Below are 12,452 nucleotides of genomic sequence, written 5' to 3'. Positions count from 1 at the left end.
TACAATTCTAAGCTCCAGGAAGGGCTTACAGCCAGGTGCCTCCCTTCCTGGCCTCAGGTGCTCACTGGCCACCCTGCCCACTGGGCAGCAGGTGCCTTAGAGCCCCGGGGAGGCACCATCACCTTCCCGGAGGCGCCTGACATCAGTGGCTGCAGCTCTGTGCTGCTCTAAGGTCCCAAAAGGGTAAGTGAGGAGCCTATCCTCAAAGGGCTCAAAAGCAGAAGGCAGTGTCCAAAGCCCCCGCCCCCTCAGGCGCGTGTGGGGCTAGAGAGGCGTGGACGCTCCACAGAGGCAGCAGAAACTCGTGTTGGCCGAAAGGGAAGCTCAAGCTCAGAGTGGAATAAAGCCTTGACCAGAACCCGCAGAGCTGCCGCACTCTGGGGCAGAGGTCTCTTGCTCACGTTCTCCCCTGTAATTTACAGGGTGGGTTTTGGCTGACTGCGGAAAAAACAGGCAATAATAACCTCATTTTCAGAATTAAGAAGCCAACAACATCTGTGCTGTGAACGGTAAAAGCGCAAGGACACCAGGCCTGCCCCGTGGGGTGTGGTGGGGGCCTGCATGGCACGTCCTCCCCGACACCCAGCTCCGCTGTGCAGGCCACACCAGGTGAGGCCAGGAAGCACTGACAGAGCTAAGACTGAGAAGAAGCAAGGCACCTTTCCCCGCTGGCCTTCCACAGACATCACCATCCATATTAAAATAAGACAATCTGCACAAGAGTCATGGTGCCTGCTGCCTGTTTGTTGCTCAGAAGCCTATGAAGATGTCAGTGACACTGTTATAAAAAACACGCAGCTGCTTCAGGGATTAATATGTAAAATAATCTTTAACTTATATAAATCAAAACTAGAAGTAGAGGGAAAGAAAGCTAAAAAGCCCATTTAAAAATTCACAGTAAATATTTCCTTATTTTATTGAACAATTAAAAAATTCTAAATTAGTACAGATCTGCAAATTTATAAATGGCAATTTCAATGGAAAACAAATTTTATAAGTACCACAAAGCAGACAACAAAAATGTCTCTCTAAAAAAGGAACAAGTTCAAATGTATAAGGAAATTCCAGCTCATTTTTTCTTCATTTCCTAGGGGAACGCAATTGTTTTCATGCAAAAGATGGTGCCTTCTTGAACTAGGGGACACGTCAGGCATGGACCACCAGCGGAGAGGGAGGCTAACAGCATCTGCCCACATTCCAGCCGCCTGTGACAGAATGTTCCATACACGTGGCCCCCAGATGAGCACCAAAGGGAGACCACAGCAGATATGATTCTGTGGACTTTAGAACCAAATCTACATAAATATTTTCAACTCTAAGTCCCCAAGAGAACATTAACATTTTTGTCTATGAAATAATTTTTCCAGCAATGAATTTTTTTGATATTCCACGAGCTGGGAGGGAACAAGCATACCTTGAAGACATATGTATTGGCATCAAATGTGACATAAACACATACCAGCTAGGAACACACATGCTATACATGTCTCCATGTGATCACAACCACAGCACATGTGAAGTGCTACAATTACCCCTCAGAGCGGTGGAATGGCCAAGGAGTTTGCATGAAAAATCAGAACATACCCGTACACCAAAGCAATTCAAAAGGACCAAGTCACCCTCAGCAAAATGACAATAATGGGAATGACTTAACCAACAGGTTTAAGTTTTTCATACTAAACTCTTTTTGGTGTGCTATTGTCCGTCCCTCAATCATCAGTACTAATTTAAAAATGTGTGTTAACTGGAACAGAGAATCCTAATCTAATTCCATATTTAGAGAATCTCTTGGTAATATAAAAAAGGCACATATCAAGACCTAGTGATTTGAAAAATTACATAGCATATGCTGTTACATATTTTGCATGTAGTCAGTTGTATTAACATATAACTGTGCTACTGTTAGACTTGAAATATTTATCCATTGGCCTACATAAAGTACCTGGACTTTTGGAAACAAATACAAAAACAGATTGACAGCTAATAAAAATAAATATTCTACCTAAAGCGGAGTATATAATTAGTGGTGGACTTCATGGGTACAACAGGCACTGTCTGCTGGTGGCCTCTCATTGGAGGGGATTGCTGCAGGATCGTGTCCCCTCTGAGTGGACACACCTGGCTATTACGGTGACCCACAGGTAAGTCCTCCTGGGAGCTACTAGTGCAGCCCCTGATGCGCCCTGCCTGAGACTGCAGGCGGAGCATGACAACTGTGCAGCTTTAAGGTTCTGGATGTAACTGAGGAGATCAATAGATTGAGAGTACTGTCAACATTTTGCAGGCACTTTCACCTCCACATTCTCAGTGAGCTGTATCCAGACACTTCCAGGAGTGTTGGGTCAAATCTGCATACTTTTTTCAATTTCAGGGTTTATCAGGCCACACCTCTCAGGCTGTGCATTACCCAACACTGGCGTGAAGAAGAGCCACGCAGCACAAAGCAGAAAGAAAAGCAGGGCCCAGTGCTGTCGCAGGGCACTATGGCCTCAGGCTGAACTGCTCTGGGTGTTTTGCTATTTAACCACTGTAAACTGTCTTGTTAAGGTGGAAAAAAGCAATGTCAGTGCCTCACTAACTGTTACAAGTGGAAAGACAGAATCTGTACTGGGAAATGTCTTCCTTATGGTTCTAAAGCCATGGTGCCTACACGCTTGCCTTCCCTTCCGTTTCTAAACCCCTCTGGGTGGACATTACAACCCACTCGAAAGAGAAAGGGGTAGGAGGGCTGTGAGCAGTAACTCGGAAGAAAGCCTTGATTGATTTTTTTTTTTTTTGCACCCAGGCTCATGCTTGCAATTCTAGCACTTCGGGAGGCTGAGACAGGAGGACTGCTTGGGCCCAGGAGTTCAAGACCATCCTGGGCAACATGGAGAGAATCTGTCTCCACAAAAGTTTTTTAAAAATGAGCTGGGTGCAGTGGTGAGTGCGTGTAGTCCCAGCTACTCTGAGGCTGAGGTGGGAGGATGGCTTGAGCCCAGGAGGTAGAGGCTGCAGTGGGATGTGATTGCGTCATCATACTCCAGCCTGGGTGACAGGAGTGAGACCCTGTCTCTAAAAAAGTAATAATAAAATACTTTAGAGCAACAAAATACCCAAGGAAAGAAGAAAGGCACAGCTGGGGCAAGCATGGTCAAGTGTGGGTAACACTGAATTGGAGGTGATGTGGGTTCCTTATATTCCTGCTTTGTATCTTTTGAAAACTTCCTAAATAAAAAACTAAAAAGTTATCTCTAGAAAGTGAGGTTCCATTAACACAAACCAAAAACAACAGGATCTATTCTATAGGAGGCCTAGTAGAAGATGCCTGAGAACAAAATTTATTCAGAATCTCGCACACGAGGGAGTGATGAGATACCTCTGCCGGGGGGGCGGGGGCACGATCCCACTCCTTAGGAAGGAACATTCCAGTTTCCACAGCATTAGCTTCACCAGGGAGCGGCCACCCCTGCCCCACAGCAGTGCTAGCTCCAAACCACCCAAACCTAACCTGCCGTCCAGACGCCAGGTGGGTTCCCTTAAAAACAAAAAGACAACTTTGTTAGTTCCCAGCATCAGCAAGGACAGTCGTCAGGCAACACTGATGAAGGAGAGAGGAACCATCAGCTGCCATATGAATACGAAGGCTTAGGAAAACGTTTTAAACGTAATCTATGCTCACTTCTCCCCACCACACAAACACAAGGTTTATCTTTGGTGAGACAGTAAGAAAAGCAGAACCTCCCAAACAGTCCTGTCCTGACCTCAGGTTCACTGCTGCGCTTCTGTCTGTCACAACATTGTTGCAGGTATTTGCCAATGTAGAAAGTTGTGCCCAATGGCCCCTAAAGCACTAAGATGGCAGGTGCATGAATAACAACTAGACAGAATGAAAGTTTTAGCTGCATAAGCAAAATGATGAGACTGCGATTTAGGTATAACAAAGCTACAAAAACAGGAAACTGCCTGATGTGGTTAGCCACAAAACCCCTGCTGGCATCCAGCCAACACTGATGAGAAAAGGAAAACCAGCCCTTACAAGATGCCCTCGATGGCTCAGACACCTGAGCCATGTGGTCCCTGTGCAATCAATCACAGTAAATCCATCCAGGCAAAACATCAGAGATGAGAGATCTCACAATGTGAACAGGAATGAAATGTGAAGTTTCCACAAGACATTCTGGGAAGAGAATTAAATGTTAAATGTGGTATTGCACTACTAGGTAAGATCAGAAAGCAAAGACAACAAAAACCCCAAACCCTAGCTGTGGACTTGACACACTCACCAGTGTTGTCCAGGGCTGGCCTGAGCCTGGCGCTTGTCGGTGCTGAGCTGCATGGCAGTGGTTTCCCCATGACGTCCCTGGATGGACCCACCCACTCTGTGCCACGAACATCAGCCTTGACTTTCATGGTGGTTAAGACTGAGCAGCTCTGCATGTGGTACGCAGCAGGGCCCATGGCACCTGGTGTGTGTGTACAGGTACGCTGGATGGGTGGGCAGGGCCACCTCAGCCCACCTGCCCTTGGGACCCTTCCCACTGTCCTGGGACAGAATGATGCCCATGGTGTGTCTGGTTCTGCTTTTTTTTGCAACCATATATCTTCTATATTCCCAATTAAGCCGAAGAAAAGAAAACAGCTCACACTTAGATAAGTCCATTTTAAACCAATGCCTCTCCAAGACCACTATCTACATATAGCACTATTTCTGGGTCTCAAGTCAATCATGAGGCAGTGGCCCTTTGACACCTTTAAAAAAAAATTAAAAAAAACATGACATGGTGCCTTTGGCACTGGGATAGTTCCAGGCACCCCCTCACTCCCAACCCCAGTGCAGTGGATGACTGTCCCCCCAGACTCCCAGTGGGACCCTTTTTTCTCCACTTGTCTGTGCAAAAGGGCTGCTGAAGAAAAGGCTAATGTCCACAGGGGCCTTTACGGTCTCAGAGTCCCAGGAGTTTGATCACAGCACACAGGAGGCCATGGTCTATGTCCATCTTTCCCAGGGTTAGGGCTGTAGAGGCATACTCAAGGTTCTGAGTAGCACAGTGGCTGGACAATTGAGACAAAACCTGTGTCCTAGTTAATTATAGGCAGCAGGGCTCATCTTGAAAAGCAGCATCAATAGTGCAACACACATATTCTATTGAAGATCAACATTAACAGAACTGTGTAACATTCAGAATGTATAGCACCAGTTTTTACTTGAATCAAAGCATATGCCAAAAACCAAGCTATAAAGACCAATTTATTGGCTCTCTAGGAGGACTGGCTGGAGGTCAAATTTTTTGACATTCAAAGAAGTATAATAAATCAGGAAATTAAAAAAAAATTGAATACGTAGCCATGAAATGAAAGTCACTTTCTATGTTTAAACCAAACAATTCTGAGCTCTAAACTACATAGTGTGGGTGAGTGGGCTGCCTTGTAAAGCAACCCAGAGTGGTCAAGATGGGTTTTTATCTATTTGCTCTCCTGGAGTTAAATTCTTTAAATTGTTCTGTAAATCAAAAGGGACTCTTTCTCCACTTGTCTGTGCAAAAGGGTTGCTGAAGAAAAGGCTTATGTCTAGGGGGGCCTCGGTTTCAGAGTCCCACGAGTCTGACCCTGTGCTGCTGGAGTCCTCGGCCGTCGTGGGCGGGTAGCTGAGCTGCTCTAACTGGTCGATGATGTCAGAGAACTGGAAGGCCGAGCTGGACTCGGAGCGGACTGAGTAGGCTGGGAAGTTGACCATGGAGCTGGCCTCTGATTGATTGGCTGAGCTGCATGTGTGCATAGACAGCCCACCACGCAGCGGCATGTTATTGAGGGAGCTGTTTTCAGACTGGCTGTTCCTCAGTGAGCTGGTCTCAGAGGGACCCAGCAGGCGCTGCATCCGGCTGGCCTGCGCCTTCACCTCAAACAGCTCCGAGGTGTCTGAGGGGTGTGCGCTCCCACTGAAGTCACTTTCTTCCTCAAATGCAAAATCGTCTTCTGTGTTCATGTCTACTGCCTCAGTGGAGTACCTGTCTGGGCTGGACTGAGCAGACCCTGGAAGCTCACACAAAGGAGGGGCCGCCAGAGGCTGGGCAGAGGCCTGAGGTTCCTGTGGAACTACAGAGCCATAAGGAAAAGAAAATGCCTCAGAGCCTCCAGCAAAGAAAGAGATGTCTGCTGGGTCATCGTCTATGAACTCCTCAGACACCTGCAGCTGGGCATTTGTCAATGTGAAAGCAGGGCCCCCCCCCCGGCACTGCCAGTCACACCGGTGCTCCCCACTGGAAGGAAATGAGCCTGTGGTAAAGTCATCCCCACCATTGTCATTTTTACAAGCAGCTCTGAGCTCCCTCCCGGCCCTCCCTGTGTCTAGGTCTAAGGCACTGAAACTCTGCCCCCCAGCACAGACAGAACCACAGCTGCTCACAACATGACAAAACCCGACACCTGGACCAGGCTGGAGTGCGGGGGGCCCGACGGGCTGGGCCGATGGTGTGTCAGGGCCTCCAGCCACTGCTCCACTGCTCCTCTCTGCAGCTGGACTCTTGATGTAGGAAACCTGGGGCTCTGTGAGGGAGCTGCTGCTGTCCTTAAACTCTGGCAGGCCAGGGGGCACCAGAGTGGAGGGAGAGAGTGAGTAAAAGGAGGCATTTGCTGAAGATGGGGAGCCAGGAGTCCTCAATCCCTCGGGGAACGAGATGCTCTGGGGATCAAAATTCAGAAAAGAAAAAAAGGATATAAAGTTACAAATTACCACTAGAAGTTGCAAAGCCACCTGGCCTAACTTAGGGCATCCACACATTTCTATCACAGCTTTTATGAAAATGGGCAATTCACCAGACTTTCCCTTGTAGAACTGAAGATTTGTAAAAGTAGCATTGCAAATCAACCCAGGATCGTCTGTTTACAAACCCTTACAATTCCATTTTTTCTCTTACGACATGAAATATCCACAATAAAGAAAAGTTTTTAAAATAAATTACAATTTTTAATTTTTATTAGAGACAGGGCGTTGCTCTGTTGCCCAGGGTGGAGTGCAATGGTGTTATCATAGCTCAAACTCCTGACCTCAAGTGATCCACCCATCTTGGCCTTCCAACATGCTGGGATTACAGGTACATGCCACCATGCCCGGCCAAGAAAACCTCCATCTTGCAGAACCTAATGACACGTGGTCCATGTCTCCCTGGAATCCTGTTACCAGGAGATTCATAGTTTTGTTGAGGGGTAAAATACAGCAGGAGAGGGAGTGAGCCATTCCACTCAGCCAACAGAACCCTAAACCACAGTACTGACAGGTAAGTAACAAGTCCAAGTTCTACAGTAATGTGCACTCATCTGTCAGAGATATATCATCACCAGGGAGTTAGGACACACACCAATCCACTCATACATGTAACAGAAGGTTGAGGGTCACTGCCTAGGATGCCCTTTGCCAATGAGAGTGGCCCAAGAGCCTTGGGGCCTTCCAAAAGCACTGGAGTGGCCGCAAGTCTGAGGGAGAAGCGGCTCCCAAGCAGGATGAGGAAATACTGAGGGGCCAGGACTAGATGTCAAGTGGCTATGTTGCGTCACCCACTACTCCATGGGCACCCTAACACATCCTCCCCTCATGGTTCCACACACAGGGACACAGCTGAGCCCCCTCTACTCGCTAAGTGTCCCTCCTTGTGTGCTATCACGGGATGCAGTCACGCTTCGAGAACATCCCTTACTATATATACACATGCCACATCGTTAAGACCATGGTCAGACCAAAATACAACCAAACACAACTGAGTAACTTTTTGTGCAATATGTACACAGGCAATGCACACATGCACGTGTTACCACCCAGGCAATGCACACAGGCATGTGTTACCATATGCAAAAGGTGCAAATGTAACTGCAGAAGGCTTGGTTACTAGGCTTTCAGAAACAAAATAGTAGGTCACAGTCTGTAAGATTAACCTATTTTTAAATGCTGATCATATCATGTCTCAATTATTCAACCATATTCAATATTCTCGTGTGGTTTTTAAAATGGAAAGGAAGATAATTGAAAGTGTAAAGGTTTTATTTATTTATTTATTTTTGAGATGAAGTTTCACTCTTGTCGCTCAGGCTGGAGTGCAATGTGCCATCTCGGCTCACTGCAACCTCCACCTCCCAGGTTCAAGCAATTCTCCTGCCTCAGCCTCCAGAGTAGCTGGGATTATAGGTGCCTACCACCATGCCTCATTAATTTTTGTACTTTATTAAACTCGGGGTTTCACCATGTTGGCCAAACTGGTCTCGAACTCTTGACCTCAGGTGATCTGCCCGTCTCAGCCTCCCAAAGTGCTGGTATTATAGCCGTTGAGTCACTGCGCCCATCCTTAAAGGTAACCTTTAGATGATTCTTATTGTGACATTAAATTCTTTCGAAGACCAGGCGCGGTGGCTCACGCCTGTAATCCCAGCACTTTGGGAGGCCGAGTCGGGTGGATCATGAGTTCAGGAGATCAAGGCCATCCGGGCTAACACGGTGAAACCCCGTCTCTACTAAAAATACAAAAAAATCAGCCGGGCGTGGTGGCGGGCGCCTGTAGTTCCAGCTATTCGGGAGGCTGAGGCAGGAGAATCACTTGAACCTGGGAGGTGGAGGTTGCAATGAACTGAGATCGCCCCACTGCACTCCAGATTGGGTGACAGAGCGAGACTCCATCTCAAGAAAAAAGAAAAAAAAAACTTTTTTTTTTTGAGACGGAGTCTCGCTGTGTCTCCCAGACTGGAGTGCAGTGGCGCGATCTCGGCTCACTGCAAGCTCCGCCTCCCGGGTTCATGCCATTCTCCTGCCTCAGCCTCCCGAGTAGCTGGAACTACAGGCGCCCGCCACCACGCCCGGCTGATGTTTTGTATTTTTAGTAGAGACGGGGTTTCACCGTGTTAGCCCGGATGGTCTTGATCTCCTGAACTCGTGATCCACCCGCCTCGACCTCCCAAAGTGCTGGGATTACAGGCGTGAGCCACCACGCCTGGCCAAAAAAACTCTTAACTTTGTGGTTGGGTATGGTGGCTCATGCCTGTAATCCCAACATTTGGGAGGCTGGAGCAGAAGGATCACTTGAGCCCAGGAGTTTGAGCCCAGGCAACATGGTGAGACCCTGTCTCTACAAAAAAAAATACAAAATTAGTTGGGTGTGGTGGCATGCGCCCGTAGTCTCAGCTACTTGGGAGGCTGAGGTGGAAGGATCACCAGAGGCAGGCTGCAATGAGCTGTAAGCATGCAGCCTAGATGATAGAGTGACACTCTGTCTCCAAAAAAAAAAAAAAAAAAAAGAAACTTTGTAAAGGAACAATTAAAAAATACATTTCCTTTTCATTTCAACTGAATTAAATTAACAAGAAATTTCTTTTTTTTTTTTGTTTTTGAGACGGAATCTTGCTTTGTCTCCCAGGCTGGAGGGCAGTGGTATGGTCTCGGCTCACTGCAAGCTCTGCCTCTTGGGTTCATGCCATTCTCCTGCCTCAGCCTCCTGATAACAAGAAATTTCTAAAGAGGAAACATATCTAAAAGAGTTTAAGGTTTTCATGTACCCATGAAAAAAAACTGGGACACCATGAGCTTTTTTTTTCTGAGACATTCTCACCCTGTTGCCTAGTCTAGAGTGCAGTGGTACAACTGTGGCTCACTGCAGCCTTGAACTCCTGGGCTCAAGTGATCCTCATACCTCAGCCTCCCAAGTAGCTGGGACTATAGTTGGTGCCACTACACCTGACTAATTAAAAAAAATCTTCAGATAGATGGGTCTCACGATGTTGTCCAGGCTGGTCTTGAACTCCTGGCTTCAAGCAATCCTCCAGCCTCACCTCTCAAGTAGCTGGGAATAAGGGGGTGAGCCACTGTGCCTAGTTCACATAACTTTTAATATAATGAGGTGCAAGTGTAGCTTCTGAAGTGCTATGACAGCATAAATGACAAACCATTAAAAATTAACATTGAACAGAGATAAAGGTTATAAATACGAAATTGTAGCACCATGAAGAAAAACTTATGATATGTTATATAAAAATATCAAGATTCTGACTGGGCACGGTGGCTCCTACCTATATTCCCAGCACTTTGGGAGGCCAAGGCAGGTGCATCACTTGAGGCCAGGAGTTCGAGACCAGTCTCGCCAACATGGTGAAACCACATCTCTACTAAAAAACACAAGAATCAGTCAGGCGGCCAGGCGCGGTGGCTCACGCCTGCAATCCCAGCACTTTTGGGAGGCCGAGGAGGGCAGATCATGAGGTCAGGAAACCGAGACCATCCTGGCTAACACAGTGAAACCCCGTCTCTACTAAAAATACAAAAAAATTAGCCGGGCGTGGTGGCGGGCGTCTGTAGTCCCAGCTACTCGGGAGGCTGAGGCAGGTGAATGGTGTGAACCTGGGGAGCAGAGCTTGCAGTGAGCTGAGATCGCACCACTGCACTCCAGCCTGGGCGACAGAGCAAGACTCCATCTCAAAAAAAAAAAAAAAAAAAAAAAAAAAAAAAAAAGTCAGCCAGGCATGGTGGTGTGTGCCTGTAATCACAGCTACTTGAGGGGCTAAGGAACAAGAATTACTTGAACCCAGGAGGCAGAGGTTTCAGTGAGCCTAGATCATGCCACTGCACTCCAGCCTGGGCAAGAGAGTAAGACTCTGTCTGGGAAAACAAAACAAAACAAGCAAGATGCAACGTAAAAATATGCTTGCACGTGGAAGTTAACACGCCACCATAAAAATGGGAAGGGATTGTAGTGAAGTAGACCTGAAACATGAGAAGGTCGCTGATGTCCCATCACAGTGGCACGGAACAGCTGTTGTCACATGCTGGGACATTCTTGTCAAATGTTTTTGTGTGAAGTGTCTGTGTGAGTTGGTGTATCTTTGTTTTGATATAGTTGCAATCATGACAAAGACATAGAGATATAAATTTGTTTCCTGCTTTTCATTTGTACCATAACAGCAAGAACTTCCCCATGTTACCACATACTCTTTTAAGCCATGCTTTTAGTGGTTAACAAAAAAATCCTACTAAGTGAATATAGCTAAAAACGTAGTTAGTAAGTCATCTGGCACAGATGAGAGCTGTCAGGATTTTGTAGTGTATTATACACAACATTACAATGCACATCTCAACATACAGGCTTTCTCTCTCTCTCTTTTTTGAGATGAGATCTTGCTCTGTCATCCAGGCTGGACTGTAGTGGCACTATCTTGGCTCGCTGTAGCCCCAAATTCCTGGGCTCAAGCCATTCTTCCACCTCAGTTCCCTGAGTAGCTGAGACTACCCGTGAGCCACCATCATGCTCGGCTAATTTTTGTATTTTTTGTAGAGACGAGATTTCGCCATGTTGCCCAGGCTGGTCTCAAATTCCTGGACTTAAGCAATCCTCCTGCCTTGGCCTCCCAAGGTGCTGGGATTGTAGGCATGAGCCACTGCCCTGCTGGTTTTCTATTTAGGACTCCTTTCTGAAAACAGAGTCCCAGAATTAGAATTGCTGAATTAAATAATATCATTAATTTTAAGACTCTTGTTACAATAATGACAGATTATTTTCCAAAAGAGTACAGGTAACTACTATTATCTACATTTTTAACCAGAAAAGACTAACCTGTTTTGGTAGGTCTGCAGTCAGAGCACGAATGGACATGTGAGTCTTGCTGTGCCTTCTGCAAAACAGAGAACAAGCTGTGAGAAACCAAACCCTCCCTTACTCAGCGCCTGTTTTTAAAGCAGCAAGCATGTACTGTATCCATGAAGAAAACCTCCCATGAAAATGTAGCTAAGAGGTATCTAACTAGAAAGGGGCAAGATAATGGAAAATAAGAATTCAAATAAAAAACAGAGGTCCCAAGAGAGGTAAGATTACATACTCACACTAAAGGAAAAAATTCCACATGCAGAAAAACAACAAGAATTTTCAGATTAAAAGTTTACTATAGGCCAGGCGCGGTGGCTCACGCCTGTAATCCCAGCACTTTGGGAGACCAAGGTGGGTGGATCATGAGGTCAGGAGATCGAGACCATCCTGGCTAACAAGGTGAAACCCCATCTCTACTAAAAGTACAAAAAATTTGCCAGGCGTGGTGGCGGGCGCCTGTAGTCCCAGCTACTTGGGAGGCTGAGGCAGAAGAATGGCGTGAACCTGGGAGGCGGAACTTGCAGTGAGCTGAGATCGCACCACTGCACTCCAGCCTGGGCGACAGAGCGAGACTCTGTCTCAAAAGAAAAAAAATTACAAATCCACTTTCTTTAAAACATTGAAACTGAACTCCTGTAAAAATACACGTTCATGTATTTGAAGTGACTTTTAGTCAAGTAAAGATTAATATTTAAAATAGGCTGGGCATGGTGGCTCACACCTATAATCCCAGCACTTTGGGAGGCTGAGGTTGAAGGATTACTTGAGCCCACATGTTTGACACTAGCCTGGGCAACATAGCAAGACCCTGTCTCTACAGAAAAAAAAACAAAAAAACAAACTAGCCAGGGGATGGTG

The 12,452-nt window shown here is 46.6% G+C and overlaps 1 protein-coding gene across 10 annotated transcripts in view; it reads right to left on the bottom strand.

Moving 5' to 3' along the window:
* FARP2 (FERM, ARH/RhoGEF and pleckstrin domain protein 2) overlaps positions 1–12,452 on the bottom strand; it is a 148,544-nt gene that overhangs the window by 46,000 nt on the left and 90,092 nt on the right. For all 10 annotated transcript variants that reach the window (XR_013402291.1, XR_013402294.1, XR_013402292.1 and 7 more), the window contains 2 exons: positions 11,565–11,622; positions 6,406–6,661 (listed from right to left, as the gene is read on the bottom strand). Coding sequence is in view for 7 of the 10 variants with exons in the window: in XM_077958136.1 (XP_077814262.1) it covers positions 6,406–6,661; positions 11,565–11,622 (314 nt within the window). In the remaining 3 variants the exon portion in view is untranslated. The remainder of the gene's footprint in view (positions 1–6,405; positions 6,662–11,564; positions 11,623–12,452) is intronic.

Source organism: Macaca mulatta, chromosome 12, assembly GCF_049350105.2.
Source record: "Macaca mulatta isolate MMU2019108-1 chromosome 12, T2T-MMU8v2.0, whole genome shotgun sequence".
NCBI lineage: Eukaryota > Metazoa > Chordata > Mammalia > Primates > Cercopithecidae > Macaca > Macaca mulatta.
The sequence above is the reverse complement of the archived record's forward strand: the minus strand, read 5'-3'. Positions and strand labels throughout refer to the sequence as shown.